Source organism: Lemur catta, chromosome 6 (assembly GCF_020740605.2).
Source record: "Lemur catta isolate mLemCat1 chromosome 6, mLemCat1.pri, whole genome shotgun sequence".
In the NCBI taxonomy this organism is placed as follows: Eukaryota; Metazoa; Chordata; class Mammalia; order Primates; family Lemuridae; genus Lemur; species Lemur catta.
In genome coordinates this window covers 5,218,836-5,246,817 of record NC_059133.1, presented here as the reverse complement: position 1 = coordinate 5,246,817, position 27,982 = coordinate 5,218,836, and the positions used below count along the sequence as shown (strand labels likewise).

Here is a 27,982-nt window from a genome sequence, read left to right as displayed (position 1 = left end):
GAGGCTACAGAAGGTGCTCACAAGGCTGAGCACCTCCCCATGGGTGGGCCGTCCCGGCCCAGGCAGGACAGCGAGCACCCCCTGGGCCTGGCCTTCCCCTTCCCAGACAGGGGTCAGTCTCGGGTTCTTCCTGTATGCGCAGTGCCTGGTCCTCTGCATCTTTCCTCTTCCATCCTGGGATTGCCTACCCTCCTCCGGCTCTGGGGCTCTGCTGGTGGGATGCCCTTCCCCTACCTCTGGCTTCTCCTGGCTAATGACAGTTTATTAAGATGCAACTCAGATGTCATGTCTCCTGGGAGTCATGCCTTGGACACCCATGCTGGCTACCCGCACTTCTCCCTCCTGACATGCGGCTGCTGTCACTGTATTTGGATGTTTATCTTGCTATGAGCAACCTGAGGGCAGGGACTGCCTTTAATCTCCGAAGCCCCAGAATCTAGCACAGGGCCTGGCGCATAGAAAGTTTCAGAAAACTACTGCTTAATGGTTGCTGGAATGAGTGAATGGGTGAATGCACTTCCACCTTGTCATTTATGCTTAGCAGGCTCTCCAAAGTCCAGTCAAATTTATTGCTCTTGAAATCTCATGCTTAGAGCCCCCAGTCTGGCTTCAGTGAGCAGGGTTCCTTTCACAGGGGCCTCCTCCAGGCTTGCAAAGTTTTGTCCCCTTAACCCTCCATGAGCTAGCTTGTGACATCTAGGGCTCCTTGACATCCATGTCCCCCCATCCCCATCTGTGGAGCCCTGTACTGTTAGCTGGGCCCCCTGACTAGCCCTGGGCAAGGGCCACGAGCAGAAGCCTGGCACTTCAGACTGAACCCCTGAAAGCCTGCATGTGACCCTCCAGCTCTGCAGTCCCCGCCCCAGTGGGTGGAGTCCCCCACTGAGATGACAGTGACACAAGCTGAAAGCCGGCCAAATCCCCGAATCATTGCTTGGAAGGGAATTGCCCGGAAGAGCCACTAGACATGCAGCAGACTTTGGGTGGGCAAGAAATAAAACACTGACGTGCTAAGCCACTGAGATTTGGGGGTTAATTTATTAATTTACTTCTGCAGCATAAACTAGACCCTCCAGACTAATCTGAAGCTCTAAACTAGTGCACTTCGTAGTGCTTAATAAATGTCGAGTGAATGAATAATGGAGGTGGAAATTTTTTTTTCATGACTATATTTTCCCATATTTTCTAATTTCATGTTTTCAAAAGAGCACAGTGGTATTTTCCTGTTTGCTTCTACCTAGTTTTTTGGGAGCTCTCCTATTCTGACGATCGACCTGGGCCTGCTCAGACTCCTGAGCTGACGGCGTGTGTCAGGCTGGCCCTGGCTGCTCCCCACGTCCCTGCAGCTCCTGTTCAGCAGGAACATTGGGTGCTGGTGCTTCAGTCCCACCGGGAGAGGGCCGGTCTCTGCCACTGTTTGGGACCCAACCACCTTCCTGTCGTTAGGGCAACTGAAGGAGGCTCCTGGGTGTCTTGCCAACCCATCGCAGCCACTGAGCCCCTTCCTGCCACTTATGATGCTTCCTGCTGGGGTGATGGAGAGGAGGGTGAGGATGATTAAACTGATGTTACACTGACACGTAGAAAAAGCAGGGAAAAGTACACCGGCGAGTTGCCGTGGTCCGCCGTCTCTGCTGAGTGGGTTAGGCTGATTTATCATTGTCTTTCCCTTTCTTCACGTTCCTTCTCCTTTCCTGGATTCTCTGAGTCTTCACAAATGCATGTGCATTAACATTACAATTAGAATTTTTTCAAATCTATATTGTCATTTTGCTACTAACTTTTATGCTTACATATGCGCAGTCCTCTACATACATTACACTGTTTGGTTTGCATAATTCAGTAGGTGGCTGCAGCCAGAGGAGGCGAGCTGCTGGCCCATGGGCCCCAGGCTCTGTCCACGGGCTCTGGGCAGGGGTGCAGGAGCCAGCTCAGGGCAGAGCCTTTGCTGTGAGCTGCTTCGCCACCTCGGGGGTCTTCCTAATTTCCGTGCATGACTCACAGACTGAATCCGAGGAGCACCTTATTTCCCTCTCATGCAGCTTCTCCATCCAGGCCACTATAGGCGAATTTTCACCTCCTATGTCTCTCTCAAACCCTCACTTCCTTCCAGGCCTCCTAGCACCAACCGGGAGAGTTCACGGCTCGCACCTCTTCTTTGCTGGACCATTAGAGAGCCCCTCATTCACCTCTGTGCTCCAGGCTTGTCTCTGGCCTTCCCCTCCTCATAGCCAGAGTGATCTTTCTAGAATGTGGGCCTTCCCAGGGCTTTCTCCTACTACTCCTCTGACCTTCAGGGCAAGGTTGTGCCAGCCGGTCCCTGCTGTGTGTCTTCTGGCCACCCAGGTATCCAGCAGGCCGGGAAGGTGGCAACCTCCTCTGCTCTTTAGGAGGATGTTCGTCTGGTGACTCCCAACCCCATGCCCGGCCTTCTGTGCCCAATCACAAGGTGGGATGAGGGCGGAGCCATGCTGTTTTCAGGGGCCCCTCCAGGTAGGCAGTGGCCATGGCTCTTGCTCAGTGCAGCAGCCGAGATTCTAGCAGCTTCCACAACAACATCGGTGGCACCGAGTCAGGCTGGGCTGTCGGCTGCAGCCCAGGTCGGAGGCAATTTCTTTATCACAAAGATATTTCCCTTTGGCCCCCCCAGCCCCTGAAGTGGGGGGCAGTTTCCAATCTCTGGGTAGCACCTCTGTCCTCTCTTGCTTCTCCAGCCCACAGCAGCAGCAGCCTCCTGGTTTCTGATTAAGCCACATTCCCCTTTTCAGGCTTCCAGCCCTTTGGACACTTTGTTACCATTCACTGCATTAAATCTCGCTTGGCTGTGAGTACGGAGAGTGGTTTCTGTTCACCCTGCCTGGACACTGACGAACACATGCCTGGAGTCTCCTCTGCCGCAAATGCTTTCTCCCCTTCCCCTTGGGGGTAATTCCACGTATGGCAAACACCACTGTGAGCTCCCCCATCTCTGTTTCTTTTTCTCCTGCACAGGCATGCAGATTGCTTCCCCCAGCCTCCCTCGCAGGTGGGCACAGCCGTGTGAGTGGATCCGGCCAAAGGAACATGGCGACAGCCACATTTCCAGGCCTGGCCCCTGCAAAGCTGACCACGCCATCCTCTGTGCTCGTTCCTCTTCTCTGGTGTCTGGACACGGAGGTCCAGGGCATGGTGGGATGCCTGGTTCCTGAATGACCCCCCACACCCACACTAGGCCATGATGTCATTTTGGGGGAAGCCCCTGAGATATTAGCTTTCTTTGTTATCACAGCTAGCCTAGCCTGACAAATGTGCCACTCAAACTAACTCAGCTTCACAGTCACTTTCAAATCTGTTTTACAAGATGAAAAGAGTTCTGGAGCTGGATGGTGGTGGTTGCACAACATTATGAATGTATCGAATACCACTGAACTGTATGCTTAAATTTGGTTAAGGGGGTAAATTGTATGTTATGTGTATTTTAACATAGTTAAAAAAAATTGGGGGAAAAACCCAACAGCAGCTAATAAAATCCTGAATCAATAATAATTTAATTTGATTTTGAAAATGTAGTTATAGCATGAAATACTTTTTAGGAAACAGTTCATCTAATGAGAAAAAATCGAAATAACAGGTGCTATAATTTTCAAAGCTTACTGGTAACTGCTTTATGGAGCTGAGAGAGAATAAAGGGCACGGCAGCACCATGAAGAGAATACGTACTGACCAAAAGAGGTGCTGTCTAGAACTGGAAGGGCTTCTCTGAGTGAAGGGAGGGCATAGGGGAATTGTCACACAAGAACTGGACTTCTCTGCAGCCTCCAAATTTGTTTCTCTAGCAAACCAGATTCATTGTAAGTCCTGCACCTCTCTGCTTCTTCATAAATTAACTTTGTTTTGTGAAAAAAAAGTCATCTTAAAATAACTCAGTTTAAAAGCCCAGCTCATCAGTCACCGACCTCTGAGGTCTTCGCCAGTCCCCCGGGGACACTGCACGTAATGACCAAGTATTTCTCTTTGCGAGACCACAAGAGCACCTTAGGGAAGAGTTCTATACTGTTTATCCACCGTGGTCATCCTCAGCCCAACAGAGAACCACACTGCCAGGTTTTTAGTGCACATCAGCTGGATGAACAAATGGGAGAGGGTTTGTTAAGTTTAACGAGTGGTTACCGTGTGCCTGGCCCTGTGCTAGCACTGCACTTGGAGTCCTCACCCAGGCCGCACAGAGTCCCTGGGTGATAGGGAACATTAGTCCTGCTTTGCAGATGAAGAGCATGAGGCACAGAGAAGTTAAATAACTGATGGAGGCCACACAGCAGGAGGGGTGCAGGGGTCAGGCCCGTGCATCTGAACGCAGAGCTGGCACTTTAACCACTCATCATGCATGGCATGAGATCAACTAAACAACAGTAGCTGTCAGCACAGGGTAAAAATCTATATATTTCATAATAAGGTTCGTAAATGTATAAAGAAACTTTATCCAAAAGCAACATGAGAATCTCCTCCAACGAGAATGGAAACAGGGTCTGTCCCACCCACGGGAAGAGGGTACGTGTGCTCTCATTCCCACAGGGGAACCCTCATGGGGGACCCTGGACTCTAGCGCCCCTCACTCCCACGGCCAGTCCCCAGCCCAGGGGCTCATCCTATCCTGCCTGATGGAGGCAGTGGTCTGCCAGAGCCACAGCCCCCAGCCAGCCCCTCCCCTAACCTGTTTCTTGACTCACCTTCTTAAACTACAGCTCAGCTCATGTCACAACCTCACTCAAATTCCATTTCGGGTACCTGGGCAATAATGTCTGGAAACCAGGACCTGGTAAGGGGATGGGCCTCCCCTTCCTTTCTGGCCCTGGAGGCCCCATGCCACTCCTGATAGAACACCTCCCACAGACTGGGCAGGTTCCTGGCTCAGAATGTCCACTCTCCATATCGACCCCCAGAAATTCTACTTCCACAACCCTTCCATCATGACAGATCCCTGGTCCCCCTGGCCCCCATGCTCCTGCCTTGACTCCCATGCCATGGGACATGCCCTCTGCTCCGGCATTTAATGCAGTTGGCACAGCACTCTAGCTATTTGTGTGGATGCTTTCTGTGCCCCAACAGCTCCCCGAAGACAGGGACCATGTAGTCATCTTTGAATCATCCAAAACATCTACAGAGTGGGAGGGCCATGCGTTTGCCTGCTGCACAAGGATCTTTTTATTGCTCAGTTAGAACTAATGTAATCTACTGAAAAAGAAAATGGATGAGGAGTCTAAATTGGCCCTGTGTTGGAACTGATCTTAAAAAAAAATAAGGATTTTGTAAGAACTTCAAGTTGCTTTTCTAAATTAGACACAAAACAACCCACCTAATTCTAAACTTGGCCAACATTTCAGCCTTCCGCTTTGAACAGATGAAAAGCTAAGAATTATATGAACTGTTTCCCCGGTTGGCCTCCTGAGTGGACATACGATATTGGTGTGCCATCCTGGGGGAATGCAAGTGGCAACGAACATAAAATGAAGAAGGAAGCAATTCTAAGATGGGTCTAGAACTTGGAAACAGGCCACTTTGTCAGTAGCCTTGAAACTTGGCTGCACAGGGAATAGCACAATTGGGGCCTGGCTCGAACATAGCTAAATCTAAAGTACCTTTTGAAAAATGGAAACAGCCTTAGATACTATTTTCAGTTTAAGAGACCCTCAGGAAACTACTCCAAGTTGCCAAAAGTTTGGTTATTTTCTTCCCACAAATGACTTATCTATAAAACAGTTGTGTGACACTGATTTCACCTTTAGGCAATGAGAAAAACTGTTTTTTCCTTTACCCACTGCATATCTGTCTGCTGCATGTGTTGTACTGAGTTAAATCTTCGCAGAGTGACTTATTTCTCTAAAACAGTTCAAGCATGGGCTTGAGCTCCCAGGTCCTCGGAAGTGCAGACCTCTCCAGGCCAGTATTGACGATGAGTGTTAACCCTGGCTCTCCACGTTCCTGCGGACCAGCCCGTCCACCAAGGCTGCTTTCTATGAGCAACACGGAATGAGGAACAAGGACACAGGACGCAGGACAGATACACCGTCACCATATCCTGAAGTTACGAAAGATTTGTGCTGAGTTTGCTGCAGCAAGCGACCCCAGACCATCATAAGGGAAAACAGCCAGTCTTCACATCCACTTACCTTGTCCAAAGCTTTTCAAATTCTCTCGGTGTGAGGGGAATATCAAAACCGTACAGAGCGTTCTTTACATCCCGTCGTCGAAGAATGCCATTGCCCTCATTATCAGTTTCTATAAAATTCTACAATATTAGAAAATGGTATTTAGTGACATATAAAATGTATTTACAATAGCATAAAAGATTTCCCATAGTCAATGTCTGGAACAATCCTAGGCATTTCTCTCCCCATCCACCTACTTGATTACCATTTTATCTAAGTGCTAGATATCCTCATTGTTCCTGAAAGAAGGTGACAGAGCAAAATAGGAACAAGTGTTATATATTAAAAGGGGGTTGTTTCTGGGTAAATGAGTGAGACATAGATTCTTCTGACCAATAACTTGGGTTCACAAACTATTAGAAATAATTTCCAAGCCTCTGAGATATGAAATTCAGGATTATGATCTCAGTGATGGTTTGGTCCTCTGGCTGTAAGAGGGGAAATGAGGGACATCAGGCTCCAACTATTATGACAAGATGATACGGCACCATTTTTATGTCCTTGAAGGGTGCGAAAGGTACCTGGGGATTTGTCAGGCATTTAAGAGGACGACAGATGAGAGTAACAGCTGATACATACAGTGCTCAACACTGTCTTAAACTGTTTCCAAGCACCACTTCATTTAACCCTCTTCATAACAACACCGTGAGGTAGACATAAGGGTTCATCTACAGAATCCTCCACAAGCATTATGCTTCCTGGTGAAAGAACACTTCCCGTAAGATCAGGAACAAGATAAGAATATCTCTAACACCCTGTATTCAACATTGTACTGGAGGCCTCAGCCACTTTAAACAGGTAAAAGGAATAGAAGGTATAACAATAGGACAGGAAGAAATACAATTGTCATTATTTACAGATGACGTGATTATATACATAGTAATACAAAGAATCTACAAATAAATTATTGTAAGAGGTGAATTTAGCAAAAGGCTGGATTCTATATCAACAGGCAAAATCAATTACACTTTTATATATCAGACATAGAAAATGAAGTTTTTAAAAGATAACATTTACAGTAGCATCAAAAACAGAAAGTCCTAGGAATAAATCTATAAATGATATGTAAGAAATACCTCTATACAGAAAAGTACAAAACTTTATTGAAAGATAGTAAAGAAGATAAAAATAAATGGGGATATACTATGTTCATGAATTAGAAGACTCAAATAGTAAAGATGTCATTTCTCTCCAAACAAACATTGTGACAGGTTTTTTTTTTTCCTTTGTGGAATGTGACAAACAGATTTAAAACTTTTGAATAACAAGATGGAGTTGCCAACCAGCTAATTGAGATGTATGAGTATCACTATGGTACAGTGACTACGAAGATGTGGTGTAAGTGCCAGGACAGATGAGCTGACCATTGGAACACAATGAGGAGCCCAGAATCACCTATGGGCTGTGAGATAGGACAGTGGTGATGCTGCAGGTCCCTGGGGGCAGTCACAGTGACTGGTGCTAGGACAACTGGACCTCTGTATGGAAGAAATGAAACCGGTCCCTGCCTCACAGCACACGGGAAACAGCCAGTCCAGATTTCAAGACCTGAATGTCAAAGTTGAAACTGTACAGCTCCTATAAGAGAATGTGGGAGAATATTTTCAAGACTTCAAGGTGGGACAGAATTTATTAAATAAGACCAATAGAGAAATGTTAATAAATTTGACTGCTAAAAATAACTTATATTTTTCAGAAGACACTATATAAAGAGGGCAAGAACACAGAATACAAACTGGGAGAGGATATTTGCATCACATATTACTTACAAAAGAGCAGGACCCACAGAGCAGTGCACACTGTGACCACAGCAGAGTTTCTAATGGCCAATGAAAAAAAGGCCAACAACCCAGTCTGAAAACTGTGAAAAGTCTCAAGCAAGCACTTCACAAAAAAGGAAACCTGTCTAATGAATAAACAAATGAAAAGATACTCAATCTCATTTAATAATCAACAACATGCTAATTAAAGCTGCAATGAGATACTATTACACAGCCACTAGAATGGAAAAAATTGGGTCTGATAGCACCAACTCTTTCAACGGTAGGGTTGAGTAATTGTGACAGAAGCCTTTAGGCCCGCAAAGCCAAAAATATTTACTGGCTGGCCCTTTATGGAAAAGGTGTGCCACCTCCTGCTCTAAGATAGTGACAATATTCATTTCCTTCATCTGGATGGTGGTTACATGGTGACTACTTTAAATTTATTTAAAATATACATGTACATTTTATATATTCACAATTTAAAAAATAATTTAAGCTTTAAAAAGTTTAGTCTGCAGGATTTCAAAGTCCCTTTGAAAACATGCAGCAGGCCTGGCAAGTAAACACTTGGGAGTCACCATTCTGTCCCAACAAGTCAAAATCCTAACACACTGAAAACTCAACAACTCTTCTCAGATCGTAAGAGAGGTGAGGTTACATGGCAAACCACTGCCCCGGAGAGAGAGAGACAGGCGAACACAATTTACCAGAGCAGACCCCCGTGAGCAGGACCCACGGCAGGAAGACAGAAGCTGAGGCAACCCGCCTACCTCATTCTCTAGACCAGTATGACCCCAGCACCAAACCAGACAAAGACATTACTAGTAAACAAAATCGCAGACCAATATCTCTCATGTACATAGATGCAAAAGTCCTCAACAAAATATTAGCAAATTGAATCCCACGATATATAAAAGGCATTATATGCCATGACCAAGTAGGATTTTTCCCAGGTATACAAAGCTGGTTCAACACTTGAAAATCAGTTAATGTAATACATCACAACAACAGAGACAAGAAGAAAAACCACATGATCACATCAATAGATGCATAAAAAACATTTGACAAAATTCAATACCTATTCATGACAACTCTCAGTAAATAGAGAACTTCTTCAACTTGATAAATGATATCTTCAAAAAACCTATAGCTAACATCACACTTAATGATGAGAAACTAGAAGATTTCCTGCTAAGGTCAGGAACAAGGCAGGGATGTTCCTCTCACCACTTTTTCAACATTGTGCTGGAAGTCCTAGCTAATGCATTAAGACAACACAAGGAAATAAAAGGTATACTGATTAGGAAGGAAGAAATAAAACTGTTTTTATTCACAGATGACATGACTGTTTATGTAGAAAATGCAAAAGAATTAACAACAAAAAACCTCCTGGAATTGATAAGGAATTATACCAAGATTAGTACACGAAAGTCAATCACTTTTCTATATACCAGCAACAAACAAGTGGAATTTGAAATTAAAAATACAATACCATTTACATTAGCACCACCAAAAATGAAATACTTAGATGTAAATCTAACAAGATATGGCAGATGGCAGAAATAAAGACCTCCATAGCCCACTTGTCACTCTCCTATAGCCTGTTTATTATTATTTTTTTCACAGCACTGATCTGCCTTGTTAATAATCTGTTTTGTTGCTTGTTGACTGTCACCTCCCTTGGTCTCTGAGCTCCAGGAAGCAGGGATCAGACTGGCCTTGGTTACCCCAGATCCCAGCATACGACTGGTGCACAGTCGACATGCTGAATAAAGCAAAGCAGGGAAAGACACAGCTGGGAAGGGTCCTGGGGTCCGTGGAGAGCAGCATCGGCAGGTGGGGGCTGGGAGGCTGGTCTGGTTGCCTTAGAGGGTGGGCTGCAGGGAGGGGAGGAGAGAGAGGCCAGGAGAAGAGCAGCGGGGAGTGTGGACAAGGAGAGGCAGAGCCCAGGCCCAGCTGAGAGGAGAGGCCACTGGGGAGCAAGGGGCCCTTGTCTTTCCTAGGTCAGACCCCAGTGAGCTGAAGAAGGTTAAAGAGAAGCTGGTGGAGAGGGAGCAGGGGATGGTGCCAAACCCACGTCCTGCTCTCTCCCCAGCTGATGTGCCCTGTGTCAGCTGTAGTTTCAAGCCAGACCCTGCCCTGCACTCCTCTGCCCATAGGGCTGCTCTGAAAGGTGGGCCCTGCCTCAGTGGGCCTCACAGAGCTTTGGTCTGTGTGACTGGCCAGGCTGGGCCAGTACAGACAGTCCACTCTATGGAGGACAGAGGGCTGCAGAGGCAGTGCCAGGACTTAAAAGACAGAACTTCACTTTGGGCACAGGCCAAGGAAGAGCAAACATACAAAGAAAACAACCAAATGAAATGAAGCAGAGACATTCTTCAAAATAATATGAAAATACTCGCATAATGCAATATTAAAAATGCTCCTTAGAGGAAAGTTACTGTGTCCTTGTTGCATTATAAAATGGTGATCCTATATCCCATCCTAGATTTTTGGACAAACCCAGTTTTGCACGTTCAGTTCTATTATCCTACAGGTATAGCTGTCATTGTCACTGTCAGATTATACATCCCCATCTCAACACCATAATCACAATTTACATGACTGCACATGCAGGGTACCAGCTGATAAATGTGCTTCTATAATTTTGGCAAGACAAGGGGAAATAGCTCTTTAAAATGCATGTTTATATCATGTAAAAGTAAGTATGACAGCATCTTAACATGTTTCATTTAAATTTTTAATTCACATCAAGCCTGAAATAATGCCAGGAATTTCTATCCCTAACTCCAACAATTACATATCTTTCTAAACATCAGTTGACCTTGAATGAGAGAATTTAGTCTGAAAAAGTCTTTTGGGAATAAAAGGAGTCACCAGGTTGGGTATACAGAGTTTTTCCCATCTCGGCAGCTGGGTCTAAATAGCTTGATCATCCCAGTGATCTTGAAACACTGAAATAGATTTTCTTTCCTTTTAAGGAAATAATCACTTTCTTACCTTAGACAAGTCTGACCATCTGTTTTTCGCTTTGGTAACAAGATACTGATGAGCCTGTTCACAAGCCAGTTCCGAATCTGCGACCTTCTGTTTTGGTCTTAAAAGAAAAAAAAAATAATAAATAACTATGTTTAAATTTAATGGGCTCATTAATCTCCCAAGGGGTTCCCCTATCCCCTGTTTGTTTCAAAGATACCATTAAAGTCTGTTGTTCCACATCTGGTCTAACTTAATTCTTAAAATACAGTCTTATTTCCCCAGCTGCATGTTAGGGAAGTCTTCTTAAATTTTGTAAGTCCTTGTTTATTTTCAGATAAATGCTATTCAACTTTTTTTTTCAGCAAACAAAACAAACAGGGCTCATTTATTCTCAGAGGGGGAAAAACACAATATAACATTAAGTGTCTTAGGAAGAAAACAACTAAAAACTTTTGTCTGAATTTGTAAGATGGAGCACAGACGAAAGCAAAGAGCTGAGGCACTGGGGGATATGGTTTCCAGACTTCTCAGTCTCAGCTAATTGTCCAAGGTTAGGCTTGTAGGGTTTAAAGATGGTCAAAATTCTGTCATATTCACTCGCAGGATGGACACTGAAGACACTTATAAAAAGCCCCTGTGCTTGCAGTCCCCGGCCAGGCTGCAGGCAGCACAGGCGAGACCTGGCAGAAGGAAGCAGGCACCCCGGATCTTCTCACGCCTGAGAACACACCAGGCAAGCATGGAAATCTGTAGAGTCTCCTCCACTGCCCTTGGCCTCTCCCTGCCTCCCCGTCTCCTCTGAGAGGTCATCCCTTCTCATGTCCCCAGCTACAAGTGCGAGGCTGCTGACCAGAAATCGGCATCACCTGCCTTTCTTCGCCATCTCTCTCCAACTGCCTACCGGACCCCACAGAACCATGGAACTTCCAGGGTGGAAAGGCAGCCACAGCTCAGCCAGCCCCATTCCCTACCGTGACTTCACCAACAAAGGATTTGGAAAGTTCATTATGCTGCATTTTTACAACTTTTGATTAAAAGGACTGCAAGTCCGAATGAGGTATATTTTCCTGCCTTCATCTTTAGACTCCTCCTAGACCCCACCTGCACCCAGGCACTCACCTGGACCTCCCCAAAGGTGCTATCACAGAGCCCCCGAGGGGCATGTGCCATCTCAGCAGAGTTGCTATCCAAACACATATCCAAACAGCCCCCCGGTCCCCACAACCCGATTTCTTTTCTAGGTCATAAAGCTTGATTATTTCCTTAGTTACCTGTGCTCAAACCAGAGAGTCCTACTGATTTTCCATCCATTTCTTCCCTTTCTCATTTTACATACTTGACCCTCTCGAGAGATCAGGAGGTTTTCCAGTGGGTACTTGCTCTCCTGTTGCCTGGTTCATTAGACCTTGACAATCAGTCAGATCCAGCCTTCCTATCAGCTAGTCTTATCAGTCACAAAAACACAGGAACAGTCCCTACGTGCTGCTCTAGGTCCTGCAAACACAGCAAGCAACAATGTGGACAGAGCCCACGTCCTCAAAGAGCTTACACTGTGATGAGGGGGACTTAGAACAAACACATGGAAAATTAAGCGAATCAGATAACTTTAGATACTGCATGTGACCAAGAATGATGTGGAGAGGGGACACTTCAGCAGAAGGCCAGGGAGCTGCTCTGTGGCAGTGTGGGAAGACCCTGGGGACACACTCCAGGCCGTGCAAGAGTCCTGGGATGTGCTTCTGGTCCCAGTTAAGACGAGCAGACAGACTTCACCCTTTTTCTCCCTCTTACGACAACCAAAAATCCTGCACAGAATATAGAAAGTAACTCTCTGTGGACACTAAAAAATAAATAATAAGAGGCTGGCAGAGAGGGAAATCAAACCTTGAAGAAATACATGGTTGTGAGTTTCACGGGGTTTTCATTCCATATTCCCAGATTAGACTTAAGGGCGGTCCTAATTCTGGAACTACAGCAGCAGATGTGGGCAGAAATGGCTCTGAAAGCAAGCCTGTCTTCCTGACCAAGAAACCAGGAAAGAGGGCCCTTGAGGTACAAAACCCCCTTTTTTGTTTCTTTTTATTCTCCTAGTCCTGATCTGAGGCAAACTCAGTTCTGAGACTGCACTTTTGTAGTGGTGCCAACAACAGCAGTGGTCAAACAGGTCCCTAAACTCTGAAATTCTTCTTTTTGACCAGAGGATAAGGAAAAGGGGCCCTTGTGACTCAAAGAATGCTGGGGGACTCCCTGAGTTTTTTTCTCTTTTTTCTCTCATCATGTTACCCTGGGGGTGGGCCCAGTTGTGAGAAGTGCACAGCAGTACTATAGGCTAAAACTTAAGATTTTCTAGCCAGGAGATCAAACAAAGTAGCCCCTGAGGGATGGAGAGTGTGGGGGAAAATCACAGAGAAGAGAGAGCTGGAAGAAGGAATCCCCGACATCCGTGCAGGAAGTTCCACGTTCAGCTCTGCCGTGAGCCTGCGTGGAACTCACCCACAGCAGCATGGCAGTGGCTTTGAGAACTTGACCACTGTGTAGTCAGACTGGCCCCTGCGTGGGGCATACACGGGCTTCCCTGAAGAATGCTGCAATGACTTTGAAAACTAAACTAACACTGAAACCACAGAAAGCAGGTCAGGAGTTGTGTGAAACTAATTGGGTTGACTGCCTGCTAAACAAAAAAATAAACCAACACACTGCAGAGGATTTTAACAGGACCAGAGTGCCATAATAAAATATTTAAGATGTCCAGGATACAATCTAAAATTACACAAAGAGCCAGGAAAACAGGAAAATCTCAATAATTATCAAGGTAAAAGACAACAGACACCAACCCTAAGATTAACCAGATGTTGAAATTATCACATTTTAAAGCAGCTATTATATTCATGAAGTAAGAGCAAACATCCTTGAGATGAATGGAAACACAGAAGTTCTGAGAAAAGAAATAGAAACTAAAAAGGAAGAAGAAAAAGAGGAAGAGGAATAAGATGAAGAAGAATAAGATGAAGAAGAAGAAGAAGGAGGAGGAGGGGGAGGAGAAGAAAGAAAAAAAAAGAACAAGAAAATAACCAAGTGGAAACGTCAAAATACAATAATTGAAATGAAATTTTTGGCCAACGAGTATATGAAAAAGTAGTCAACATCACTAATCATCAGGGAAATACATAGCGAGGTACCATTTCACCCCAGTTAGAAGAGCAAATGCTGGCAAGGGTGCAGAGGAAGTGGAAACTCCTGCACTGCTGGTGGGAATATGAAGTAGCATGGCCACTATGGAAAACAGTACAGAGGTTCCTCAAAAAACGAAAATAGAACTCTCATGTAATCCAGCAATCCCACTGCTGCTACATATCCAACAGAAAAGAAGTCAGTATGTCAAAGAGATACTTGCACTGCAGCACTATTCACAATAGCCAGCATACGGAATCAAACTAAGTGTCCATCAATGGATGAATGGATAAAGAAAATGTGGTCTATACACAATGGACTATTATTCAGCCATAAAAACGAATAAAACCCTATCATTGGAAGCAACACGAATGGAACCAGAAAACATTATGTTAAGTGAGATAAGCCAGGCACAGAAAGACAAATATCACATGTTCTCACTAACATGTAGGAGCCAAAAGAGTGGATCTCGTGGAGGTAATGAGTCAATGGTGGTTACCAGATGATGGGAAGGAAAGTGGGCACAGGCAGGAGAGCCAGCTAAGAGCACTTGGTTAATGGACACAAAAATGAAGTTAGGTAGAAGGAATAAATTCCAGTGTTCGACAGTATGCAGGGAAATGATAGCTAATAATTTATTGTATAAATAAATTATAGCTAGAAGATATAAATTGTAATGCTCTCAACACAAAGAAAAGATAAATGTTTAAGGTAGTCGATATCCCAATTATCCTGATGTGATCATTTGATAAAAATATCACATGTACCCCCAAAATACATATAACTATGATTTATCAATTAAAAATACAAAAAAATTTTTAAAAGAAATAAAAATTTTACTGGATTGGCTCAATGGCAGAATGGAGATAACAGAGGAGTCAACAAACCTGAAAATAAATGAAGAGAAATAATTCAGTCTTAACAACAGAGAAAATAAAAATAACATCGCCTCGGAGACCTGTTATACAAAATCAGAAGATCTAAGCTTCATGTCATTGAGGTACCAAAAGAAGCAAAAGATTGGTATAGAAAAAAATACCCTAAGAAATAATAGCTGAAAACTCCCCACATTTGGTGAACATAAATATACAGATTCAAGAAGCTCAGTAAACTCCAAAAGGGATAAACTAAAAACACAAAGCAAAACAAAACAAAAACCACATGCTCAGACACATCGTACCTAATGTGCTGAAAACCAAAGATAAAGAAAAAATCTTGAAAGCAGCCTGAGAAAAATGACACATTACAAATAGGGAAACAATATTTGAGTACTTCCATACTTCTTACCATAAACCATGGAGGCCAGAAGACAGTGGAACAATATTTTTGAAGTGCTGGAACAAAAGAATTGTCAAACCTAAATTCTATATCCAGCAAAATTATCTTTTTAGGAATGAAGGAAAAATAAAGATATTCTCAAGGAAAGAAGACTAAGACAATCTGTCTCCAGCAGACCTGCTCCTAGGGCTCAAATCCCTGCCCTGCCCCCATCACCTATGTCCTATGGATGTGTCACTAACTTTTCCCTGAGCCCCAGTTGTTTCATCTGTGAAGCTAGGTAGGAATGCTTTCTTGCAGGGTTGTTGGGGTGTTAAAGGACACGTCTTTAGGAAGCACAGCGTGGGGCCTGGCCATGGAGGACTCAGTTTTCAGAAGCAGTGCCTTGGTTTGGGTCTCAGAGCTGTCTCTCCACCAGGCCCCGGGAGGCCAAGCCAGGCCCCAGGGTGCAGCTGATCCTCCTTCATGTCCACCCTCCCTTTTGGGGCTGCTGGAGGATCTTCCTAAAACTCAGTGTGAGTCCTTCACTCCACAGCTTACAAGCCTTCCCTGCCCACCAACAAAGGATGACTCCTCATCCTGGCACGGGGGCTCCTTCACAGCTTGCCCTCCTGCCCTCCTGGCCTTCTCCCCTGCCACACCCTGCCCCCCATGCAGGCCGCCCCTCCACACACCCTCTCCCCATTTCCCAAATGTGCTCAACACTCCCACCTCTGTGATTTTGCAAATGCTGTTCCCTGGCCTTGAGTGACCTTTCCTCTAGGCTGCACCTGGCAAACTCCTACTCAAACTCCAAGATTCAGCTCAAATATCCTCAGTTTTCCTGAGCACCTCAACAGGCTTCAGCTCTGCCCTCTCTGTGTCCGTGTGGCACTTCCATCATCTTCTCTTTCAGTGTAGCTCTTTACTTTTGTTCCTCACGTTCGACCATGAGCTCCTTAAAGGGAGCATCTAAGTCTTACTCATCTTTGCACCGCCTAGTCCTGGGACGGCACCCAGCACACAGCAGACCTTAGTAAATACATGACGAATCCATAAATAAATATGATTAGGTTGAGAACATTGAAGTTTGTGGTTGAAATTGTCCACGTTCATTCTGCATACATTCTCCAGAAAATTCTTTGGGCGGGATTTTGTTTTGTTTTAATGTTAAGCCATCAAGTCTCATATGAAAGCTCCTCAGAACCTGAGTGATTGGAAGCAGGTGTTCAAATGTTATATGATCATTTTGCTTAGGAAGAGTCTATAGTCATTTTCTTGCTTGCTTTTTTTTGCCTTTTTTTTTTTTTGGATAGGCAAAATAAAACCTATGACTATAAGGGAAAAAAATTAAAGTGCAACTTCAGAGGGCCTTCTGCAGCCTAGCCAAGTGTCACAACAGTCTGGCACAGTGGCCGTGGATTCTGGGGGCTTTACTCTCCAGGGGAGCTGCCCTGGTAGAAAGGGACACTTGTCTGGAGCCTCTAGGGGCCATGCATGCCTCAAGGACAAAACATCACAGCGAATATTACTACCATGCGGTACCATCATATCAGAAAACACACCCTGGATTAGCACAACAGATGACAACAGTTCAGAAATACTAACATTACAAGAACTGCCGAGGAGGGGCCGACTGGCTACTTCATTCATGCATGTCGCCACTCAACAGATCTCAGCAGGGAGCCAACTGGGACGCATTGGAGTGACTCCTTTCATTAAAAGGATTTCTTCTGTAAAATTTGGATTCAGGCAAAGGGCCACAAGTGGCCCCAAGGCCACAGGCTCCCTGGACGGTGGACCCTATTATGCCTCCAAGGAGTGTCCACTCTTTCTGACTGGAAGCTGAGATCCTCCTCCTCACTGTGAGTGGGGCTGGGCAGGGGCCGGGGCAGCACGGCCCAGGGAGGGACTGGAAGGGGGTCCCTGAGTCTCCTGAGGCAGCTGGCACAGACAACTTCTCAGTTCCTGTCAATTACCATAAAGATGGTCTGCGGTTCCCCAAATTCACACCTCTCACCTAGATGAACACTTGGAAGTGACAAGGAGGTAGGAAGCAGCAGTTCCTGAAGAAAGTTCATGTGTCCACTTGGCAAGGACTTGCCTGACCAAGTGCATGCACAGCCCTCTGCCTGGCCCTGCAGTGGGCCCTGTGCCAGGGCCGAGCCTTGGCAGAGCAGAGTGTGCTCAAAGGTCTCTCAAGCTTGGCTTTGGAAAGGCTGAGCAAAAGGCATATGCATTTGGCCCCAGATTAATAAACAGAAAAAATAAGTACATGTATGTATTTATGTGCATAGAAAAGAGACTGGAACCCAGTGAAATATAAAAAAATAATGCTCACAGGTGTGAGACAAGGGTTGTATTTTCTGATTGCTCTACACTGAATGCACATTCCTGGTATGACTTTCCTTGAACTAAGAAAAGGAAAGAATAATCACTCCACTCTTTGTATCCTTTGCGGACACAATAGAAATGGTGAGCTTTATGGTGGCAAAGGCCAATGTTTATGAAAGACACCGAGCTGCATTCTTACCTAATGAGTCTTTGAGGTGCATCATCTGTACTGATTGGTCTCTTTTCACACAAATTCCGAAATTCCCGAAAATTTAAAGTGACACTAAGTCTCAAACCGAGAAGCCCAAGGAAACGCTCAAATTCTTCATCTCTGAGGTTGAGCAACAAGAGCAGCAGCAGTCTCTGAAGGTCCTGCATGTTGATTATGCCATCCCTGTCAGTGTCTGTTTTAAAGAAGGCTGAGTAGCAGTCCTGAAAACAAAATGCACGTGTCAAAGCACTCCCTTCTCATCCCGGGATGATGCCACACGGGTAACGCTACATGTGCGGACTCATCTCCACGGTGAGGAGGGGGCGGCCTGGCTGTGTCTCGGCTGCTACTTGGGGAGACCTGCACAGAACACCCCTGCCATGTTTTGCTTCTCCCAAGAAATTATAAACTACGCTCTCCGACTCCTTCTTTTAATGCAAAGAGTTAAGGGAAAGGAAGAAAACAGGCGTTTCCTTCCCTTCCACACTCTCAGTTTCTGGGAAACCTTAGTACTGGAAGGAAGAAAAAGAAAGTGCTGGAGATTTCTGGATCATATGAAAATCTTGCTTGCAATATTTTTGCGTAACTTTCATAATGTTTGGCCATTTCTGTCTATTGGAAAACAAATACGGTACTGAATTTCATGCCGAGGAGCCACCTGAAGACCAGCCCTGTCTGTGATAACTGTGATAGAGACCAGCCATATCTAGGACCTGAGATCAGCCATGTTTGAAGCACTCTGCTCAGCCCACTGCACTGTCTGGAGAATACAGTGATTGCCATTTTGCAGAGGAGGAAACACAGGTTCTGGGTTCCTGGGGATCATGTGATTTAGAGGCCCTGCTGCATGTGCACTAGTACACTTGAGGCAGGTTGCTTAGTTGCAGACCTCAGCTCTGCCACTTACTGGTGTGACCTTGAGTGAGATATTAACCTTGCCATGCTTCTGTTTTCTTATCTGTGAAATGGGGATTATAACAGTCCCTACTTCCTTGGGTAGTTGTGAGGAGTGAATATGCTAATGTATGCAAAGCACTTGCCATGTGAGAGCTCCAAAATGCTGTTTGTCACTATTGCTATTGCCTACGGTCACACCGCATGTGCAAGGCTCTGTCTGGGCCCAGGCCTGTGTTTTCGGCATGTGCTTCTGCCAATTTGGCCCCAACTCTCTTGCCCGTCAGCACCTGATGCAGCCCTTCCCAACGAGCTTACCTGTCTATTTTGGAGGCATCATACTTGTACCTTCATGTGGCAGCTTCCTCCAAAAGGGGTTATTTACAATATAAAGGAAGACCTGCTATGACTCAAGTGTCTAATTAAAATGTTTGGGCATTTTGTGGAAAGATCTGTCTGTATTCACTCATTGATTAATTCACCCCATATTATTCAGCACCTAATATATGCAATCACCGTGCTAAATGCCATGGAAATCAATGTAACAGATGCTGCCTGGGCAGACTCTGACCCGCTGGTGGCCTCTTCTTGTCAGGACCCGCCTTAGGGGCCTTCCGGGGCTGCAGGCCCATGTGCTCGCCAGTGACTCCTGCTACCCCGCCAGCTCCAGGCCCTCATGCCTGCCCAGACTCACCTCCAGCAGTCGGGGGCATTTCCACTTAGACGTCAAACGGAACATGGCCAAAATCACACTGCTGACCCCAACCCCTGCCCCAATTTGCTCCTCTTGGGTCTTCCTGTCCCAGTATGTGGCAGCTTTCTTCCCAGTTGCTCAGACCACAATCCTTAGAGCCTCCGGAATCCTCCCTTCCTCCCGCCCCGCATCCGCCTGCCCACATGCCCCTTGGTTCTCCATTTGGAGCATGTCAGAATCGGACTTCTCCCAGTCCCTCGGACTCTACCTGACCCAAGGCCTCTGAATTCCTGCAGGAACCTCCTAACAGGCTTCCAGTGGCCACCCTTGTCTCCATCATCCATTCTCAACACAGTTGGCCCAGTGCAGTTCCCGACAGCGAGTCGCTCATGCTGCTCCTCTGCCCCACCCCGGGCTCTCCGTCTCTCTCCGAGTCCAAGCCCAAGTCCTGCGTGGCCAAAAGCCTGTCTGTCCCCATCCCACTTGCCCCCTCCCCAGCCATTCTTTCAACATGCCGGGCCTCAGGGCATCTCGGGGAGCTCTCCCCCAGTGCCTGCAGGGCTCACTCTTCACACCTCTGCCTGAATGTCACCTCTCCAGAGAGGCGTTTCCTGACCCCTGTATAACAGGACCAGCCCTGATGGGTCCCTGGCTTCCCACGCTGCTTTATTTTTCTTTTCAGCACGTGGCACCACCAGACACATCAGAGATTCGACTTGAGTGTCCACGGCGCACTCCTCCTCCAGAACGTGAGCGTGAGCCCTGGCTCTGCTCTGCTCCTTGCTATAGCCCGGCCCCAAGAGCCGTGCTCGGTAAACATCTGTGGGATGACGGTGCTGGGTATGAAGGGGGCAACAAGCATTTCCTAGGCACCAGGCACTCTGCTGGACACAGGGATATTGCGATAACTCAAACATGGTCCCCAACAACAAGGTTCTCACAGTCTATTGGGAAAGGAAAGACAAGAAGCAAATAGTAGCAATTCAGTGCAATAAATGCAGGAACACAGGCGTGAGAGCAGCCCTAACTACAGGACCAGAGGGACAATCCCAATGTCGTGGGACCCCATATTTATAATCCTCACAAGTTTATAAACTTTAATCATTGCCCAAATCTCAGTCCTTAATGTCTCTGGATGAAGAATCCTAATTTTATTAGGTAGTTCACAGGCTTTGGGATCAAGCAGATGTTATTTCAGTCCCTGACTCTGACATTCATGAGATGTGTGGCTTGGGGAAGGTTTCTCCCATCCTTGACCCTCAGTTTTTCCAGCTATAGAATGGGAACACTAAACCCACTTGACAGGGTAGTTGTTGGTGTCAAAATAAATGAGGCCAGGTGCATAAGCCTTCCAGTGCAGTGCCTGGCAAGTAGCGTGGCATCCTATTCACTCAGCAAACACATATCGATCACCTGCGGTGTGGTAGGCACTGTGGCAGCCACGTGGAGTATTGCAGCAAATGGTGCAGAAATGACTCGGGCTCACTGTTTAATCACAATGGCACGCCGGCTGGGTGCAGTGAGGGACACGCAGGTGCCAGGGAATGTACCAGCGTGGACCTCCCCTGGCTGATCTGAAGGGCTCAAGAAGAACAGAAGCTTGGGCGGGAGTTCGCTGGTCGAAGGGGAGCAGCAATCCAGGCAAAGGAACAGAATGTGCAAAAGCATGGAGGCAGTAAAGAGCGTTGCCTGCAATGTGGCAGGAGGAGGGGTCAAGCTGCAGCTGGAGGAGGCCTGGGCTGAGCAGAGCCCCGGGGCCCTGGGAGCAGGGCTTATCCTAAGAGCAATGGCGTGCTCTGATCGAAGCTGCATATTGATGAGACCATCCTGCAAGGCCAGTGCAGGGCCCCCTCCTCCAGGAAGTCCTCCTTAAGGGGGTCTTTTTCCTGTGCCCCCATAGCACACTTCAGTTCCTTCTACAACAGCCAATCACGATGTACCTGAATTGTCTGCTTACCATCTGTGTCTTGGATTAGACTGGGCCCCCTGGCAGGGCTGGTGTCTTCCATCCCCCCGCATTTAGCACAGAGTCCAGCATATGGCAAGTGGGCGATACTTGTCTGGTGAGGAATGAGTGGAGTGCAGTGGATGAATGGATCCTAGGGTCACGGTATCTCAGCTGTCACACTGCTCCCCAGGCCCCACCCTCCCAAGAAGTGAGGAGGGTCTCCTTACTTCACCTCCCAACAAAGTGGCCTTGGAGAGGCCCTCAGGGATCCGGGGTCTCAGAGTTAAAAAGCACCCCCCGCCCCATGCGGCTCTCTCTGACCAACACTGAGTCTGCAGAGGAAACACTCCGTGTCCCGTGGTGACTGGGAATGACTGGGCGCCAGGACTCCACCCTTGGGGGGCTGCGAGGCCAGGAGCAAGTGGGGCTGGAGGAGTGAAGCCGTAGACAGTCACAACTTACCCGGAATGACTCCTTCAGTCTCTTGGGGAAAAGTTTCAGACATTCTTCAGCAGTTATAAAGTGGCTGTCCAGGTGACTTTTTGAAGAAATTGGAGTGTGAGGTGGGGTTGCTTCTGGCCTATTCCTTTGAGTATCTGAAACAATGACATCAGTCAGATGACTCTCATTAGCACAGAACTTCCACACTTTACCTCTTCCTGCCTCAATGCTGTGAAATCCTACACAGTCTCACACCACCCTGAGAATCGAACATGGCATTAACTCTGTTATGATCCGGTTTCTTTCCCTTCAGCTTCTCAGACATGCTCCTGTTATTACGAGAGGAACTGTTCTCTAGACTGCGGGGCCAGCCTTTACCGGCACGCGTTGCACTTGGCGGCCTGGTGCATTTACTTGTCCTGTGTCTCTGTCATTCCTGTGGTTCATCTCCAAGTTCCTAGAGGCAGAGAATAAAAATTCTTGCCTCTTTTTTGTTTCTTGGAATCATGTCCTAAAGGCCAGAATGTGTAATTCATTCAATATTCATTAATTCAACAAGTATTTCCTGACCACATATGTGTTAGACAACATGACAGGGGCCTGCAGATATTTCTTGGTCTTTCCCACAACCCTAAGAAGTAGGATCTCATTCTCTGTTGACACACAGGTTAACATGTCATCATGTCCCCCAGCTTCCCCCAAGAGCACAGCAGACCCCAGAGCTGGCTGGCTCACTGTAGCCCCATGCTCTCTCCCTCCCCTAAACTGGGGAAGGAAGCGTAGCCTCTACTTAGAAACCTGGGATCATCGAGGGTGGCCTTGTGTCAAAGCCAGGCCACACATTGGGGACTTGGTTTCAGAGTGGCTCTGCACACATTATTCTTCCTTTTTGAAGCATGGAAAACAAATTTTTATGCCACTCTGGTCATAAATAAAATTTTAACTTTAGCCCTGAAAGAAAAGAAAAATAAAAGGGCAGCCTTGCTTTTCCCACTGGCTTGTCTGCAGATGGTCGCCAGCACGGCATCCTCTGGTCCCGTCTCGAGCCTGGCTTTGACCTCACTCCACCTCACAGAGGCGGCTGCAGCAGCCTCCCTGAGCTCATCACCACCCACTGCCTGACCCCTCTGCCATGCCCCCACTGACCTCTGGCACGGGGCCACTGGAGCCTTGGTCTCCCTTGCTGGGGGACTGATGGAGACCAGCAGGCTGCTCAGAGGGGCAGGGAGGAGGCAGGCAGGGAGAGGGAGAGTCACAAGGGGAGGTTGACCGGGCTGGGCAGCCAGGAAGGCGAGAGCCGCTGGCAGATACCCAGATACCGAATGGAGCTCCTGCTGCGACAGACTCACCAGCCCGGGACCTCGGCAAACATTTCCTCACCTGAGAAATGGATGCAGCTGGCACACTGGAAGCCTCACTAAAATGCATGTGAGTTCATTTTCCTTCTCTTTATTTTCCTTCAAAAATGTCAAAACAGATACCCAGAGAAAGTGTGAAAGTTCCACAATGCTACGGCTTCTCGCGTTGCCTTTTTTCAGGGGTGTGAGGCCTCTCTCTCTATGGAGTCGGCAAATGAAAGTCTGGCTGAGGGGACCTTGGCGATAAGCCGGCCAAGTTTTCCGGGAACCTGCTACCTCCCAGACCCAGGCCGGGAGAATGGCAAAGTGCAGAGTTCTGCCCGGCCAGCCTGCGTGGTGTTTGCAGCAAAAGAGAAGAGAAATTCTACAGACATATTTGTGTGATTTCTGCAGCTTTTCTTGAGGGCTTGTTTGTCCGTCTAAATGTCTTTCGAGTGTGAGAAAGCAGAGTGAAGGGCCGCCCCCCACAGCACAGAGATGGGTTTCCTAACGAGCACTGGTGGGTGATCTGAGTCTTTCAGAATCTCTGCGTACTTATCTGCCAGCAGGAAGGAACAATACTTGCCCCGCTGGTGCATGGTATTACATAATTACAGACAACCAGCATCTGTGTTAGGAGGAAAATCTTAAAGGACATGAGGTGTGATTGAAGAAACAGGCTGTGGAGTAAAGTTCATGAACCATTTGTGCTCTGAGTTTGTAGAAGACTCTTTCTGGCAAATTTCTGCACTCACAGTTCTGTTTAACTTAGTGAAAAGAAAATGCCGAAACACATTCAGATAAAATTAAACAAAAAATGTCTGTTTGTAGTCCCAGAACACACATGTCTCAGCATCTTAGCTTATGCTTCTTCCACCCGAGAGCCTAGTGGCACTGCTACCAAGACTCGCGCTACCACCCAGGACGCGTCCCGGCATGCACACCTGGCCATTTGCCACCTTCGAATCCTGTTGCAAAATCAAGATAACTCATCCCTTCTTTCTTAAAGCCTATTTTTGTCGTCAGCAGAGCATACTGGTCATCATCCATGGGCATTCCAGTATCTTCCAGTACCTGGCAGAAAAGAGAGGTGACGGTAGAGAGGCATTAGGCTGTCCTACAGGTCTCCGCCGGGCCAAACCTTCCTGCCCTGCTCCGGCTCCCATCAGGGCTCTAGGCTCCAGTCCACGATTGTTACCTGCGGCTGCCAGAGGCCGGGGCCGGGCCTGCTGTTCCCTGGGCCCCAGGGCCGCCTTGTGCTTGCTGAGCAGTGAGTGCACAAAGGACCAGCCCCGGGTCAGCACGGCGCTCAGCTTGCAGGCAGCCAAGACATCCAAATTCACACTTGTCACCAGAGTAGCTTTCAGTGTCACGAGTTATATTCTCATGTATTCAAGGAAACCCAAACACAATCAAGCAAGGTAGTTTGGGAGGAAAAACTAACATTGTCATTAAAGTTTCATTACGACCCACAGTTTAAATTGAAAGCTATTGTGCTTTTTTAAAGGTGGGAGGCATCCGTGGACACCTTTTTGCCTCTCCCTATGCTAGTCCCCCCACTGGACGTTATTCTCGATCCCTTCCCTCCAACACATGCCCTACCGTTTCCACTTGTGTGTGTTGGGGGCGGGGCGCCTGAGAAAACATGCTTCCCTGCGCCGCAGATATCGAAGGGGAACCATCGGGGTGACGCCTTCCCAGGAGAAAGTGAGGACGCTGGTCGGCTGGACTGTTCACGGAGCAGACTGTGCGCTTCGGCCAACGACCCAGACACAGCCACCTGCTCAGAGGTGAGCCGCCGCGGCAGGCAGGCAGAGGCACCACCCCTGCTGCTCTCCAGGTATTCATAATTCAAATGAGAAAACATGGCTTTTCTTCCGGAAAAGGACACAACCACAGTTCAAAATGTGTCAGTCTAGGGGCCAAAGACATCTAGGATGACTGACCCCACCTGGAACAGAGGACAGGTTTTCTGGGAGAGCTGGATTTGCACGTGGGGTGAGGAACACCGGGACTGGCATTAACATAAGTCGGGAGGTTCTAACTGACCCCGTAGGAAGCCAGAGTAAGTCACAGAGGGCAGGAACAGCGGGACGAAGCTGCGCTCACTGCACAGTGAAGAGACGGAATGGGCGAGGGAGCAGGAGGGCAGGGTGAGACGTATTACGTTGCCATCTTCACCACTGTTACTGTGTAGTAACATTTACTGCCTACTACGTGCCAGGCATTGTGCTGAGTTCTTTACAGGCACTACTGAGATATCGATTAATCCTTATCAGAAGCCTTGAGAAAGGTACTTTTACTAACCCCATTTTAAAGATGTGGAAACTGAGGCTTAGGGAGTTTAGGGGACTTGTCTCAGTCATAGGCCTAGGAAGTGGCAGACCTGGGGTTCAAACCCAGTTCTCATTATTAACCACTATGATGAACTCTGCTGTTGGAATAAGGTCATCAGGGCCTGACAAAGCACAGCGCTGTGGAAACAGGTAGGGAATGACACAGCAGAAGCAGCGGAAGAGCAGCCATGGAGCCCCGGCGCCCTCCCACGTATCCAAAGGGGCCAAACAGGCAAAGGCTCGTTGGGTCTCAGTGGAACACAGATGGATGGGGCCTCTAAGGAGATGCCAGGAGGCCTCTCCCACTTGCCTCCTATCTCCCCCGGGAGGCTGTCGGGATGGTTTCTCCTGGCCCGTGTTCTGCTAAGGTGTGGAGCTTTTGGCCCTGGTCCCCTCAGACTAGAGCTGCAGAAGATACACCCCGTCAGCTGCAGTCTGGATTTGGTGCTTGGCAACAGCGTATGCCACAGCTCCTGGTGCAGTCACCAGCTCCTTTTGTTCGGCTTCCGTCCTTTTTGGTGTATAGGAAGAGGACCAGGGAGCTCATTTGTGGCTTACTCTTCCCTTTGCTGTCCATGAAAGTAGCCCGTTGTACCTTTTACTGGTCCAGTCAGTCCGGCCAGGCCCCAGCTTGCCTCCGTGGAGCATGAGAGTAAGCAAGCTGCCAGGGCTTGGTGCAGGGCTGGAGCCCAGTGGAGACGAATGCAGGCATTGCAATGTTGCCCAGGGAGGCTGGGGCAGGTGGGCAGCGCTGGATTTCAAGGCTTTCCCAAGGGTCTGCCTGGGGACTTGGGCGGAAAGTGTGTGACCGTGACCAGAAATTCTGACGGCTCTGCACCATCTGCACCCAGTCCAACTCTGGGTGCAGTGCGCCCAGTCCAACTCTGCTGCAGAACCTGTCCCAGCATGGGACAGTGCTAGTGTTCAGGTAGAAAGCTGTGGCCCACACAGAACCACTGAGGCCATGGTGGGCCTCTGATTGGCTGCTTGCTTTGAAAAATAACTTTATATTTTGAAAACAATGGCACATGAATTATTCATCGCAAATTCCTCCTTCTCAGTCCTTTCATGAAAACATATGTGATGGATAGTAAGAAAATGTCTGTAGGCAAATGTTTCCCAGCCTGGAGGGTCCTGAAGCACCAGGAGCGTGGCTATGCCGCAAGCAGCCTGCCCAGCGGTTGCAGGCCTGCCGTCCCCAAGGGGCGCCGAGCACCACAAAGGACACAAAACCCAGCAAGTGCAGTTCCCAGAAGAGGCACCGAGCATTCTACAAATACCAATGTCTCTGAGGCCTCTTTCCAGGCTCCCCTTGCACCACTCTCATTTCTAAGATGAACACAGCAGCAAACCAACTGGATTGATCACAGCCCTCAGAGGCAATTTACAATACAACAGAAGGCTAGACTGCAACAATTACAGACTTAAAAAACGTTTAACCATTCAAGTCATTTCCTTTGGTCTTTTCTAAAAGGCATTTCCCTAACAAACTTGCTCAGAGAGACAAACTACTCCCTCCACCTCTCCCACCCCCTTCTTTACGTTCCAGTGGCATTAGTTGCCCAGGCCTCTTCCTTCTGGTTCTTCAGGCCAGAAAGGCTGTAAGTTTCCTACCAGTGTTTTATCTGTTTATGTGGTACCAACTTCAACCTTCACTCAGGTGAAAAGCTGTAAAAAATGGGAACGCACCCATGCTATTTCCATCTTCAAGATTTGATGCCCTTCGGAATCTCCTTGTTTCATTTCATTTTCCAGAGCCTTCGGGTACTTGGTTATTTATTTATGTATTTACATACTTACTTAACGTTGCCCAGTGTTTATACTTGATACCTGTGGGAAGGCGGGTCCAGTAGAAGCCTACTTAGCCATATTGGAAGCAGAACTCCCAGTAATACTTGCTATAACGAGCACATCCTTCAGATACAGGTGTCACTAACTCAGGGAAAGCCTTTCCAGTTGTCCCTAGCCTGGGTGACCAAAAAAATTGTCTGTTTACTTCTAGCATAGACAGTCTCTCGTACAGAGCCCAGCACATGGCAGGCACCCAAGAAATTGCTGGTGGATAGAGGTACGACCAGCACTTCTTGTTCACTTCCATATCCCAAGAGCACATGGCAGATGCTCAGTAAGTGCTGAACAAAGAGAAGAAGAGGGACATCGACATAAGGAACAGCAGGCACCGGATTCTTACTGTCTTGTCTGGAGGAACCTTGAGTCTGATGAAGAAAGTCCATGTCCACGCACACGGAGTGCAAAGAGGCGTTCAGCCTTGGCTAGGAAGGAGTTAGAACATCAAGAAAATTGTGATGCAGGACAGAAAGGCACTTTCCTATGAGACATACACAATGAACCAGGAGGAAAGGGACAAAGGATAGGGATTGTGAAGTTGTGCCAGCTCTTCGATCTGCAGCGCAGAGACTTCTGGCTTGGGT

The 27,982-nt window shown here is 47.3% G+C and overlaps 1 protein-coding gene across 2 annotated transcripts in view; it reads right to left on the bottom strand.

Annotated features, from left to right (window-relative positions):
* EFCAB6 (EF-hand calcium binding domain 6) overlaps positions 1-27,982 on the bottom strand; it is a 221,200-nt gene that overhangs the window by 72,888 nt on the left and 120,330 nt on the right. For both annotated transcript variants that reach the window (XR_006735936.1, XM_045554715.1), the window contains 5 exons: positions 24,159-24,288; positions 21,899-22,032; positions 17,889-18,121; positions 10,949-11,045; positions 6,147-6,265 (listed from right to left, as the gene is read on the bottom strand). Coding sequence is in view for 1 of the 2 variants with exons in the window: in XM_045554715.1 (XP_045410671.1) it covers positions 6,147-6,265; positions 10,949-11,045; positions 17,889-18,121; positions 21,899-22,032; positions 24,159-24,288 (713 nt within the window). In the remaining variant the exon portion in view is untranslated. The remainder of the gene's footprint in view (positions 1-6,146; positions 6,266-10,948; positions 11,046-17,888; positions 18,122-21,898; positions 22,033-24,158; positions 24,289-27,982) is intronic.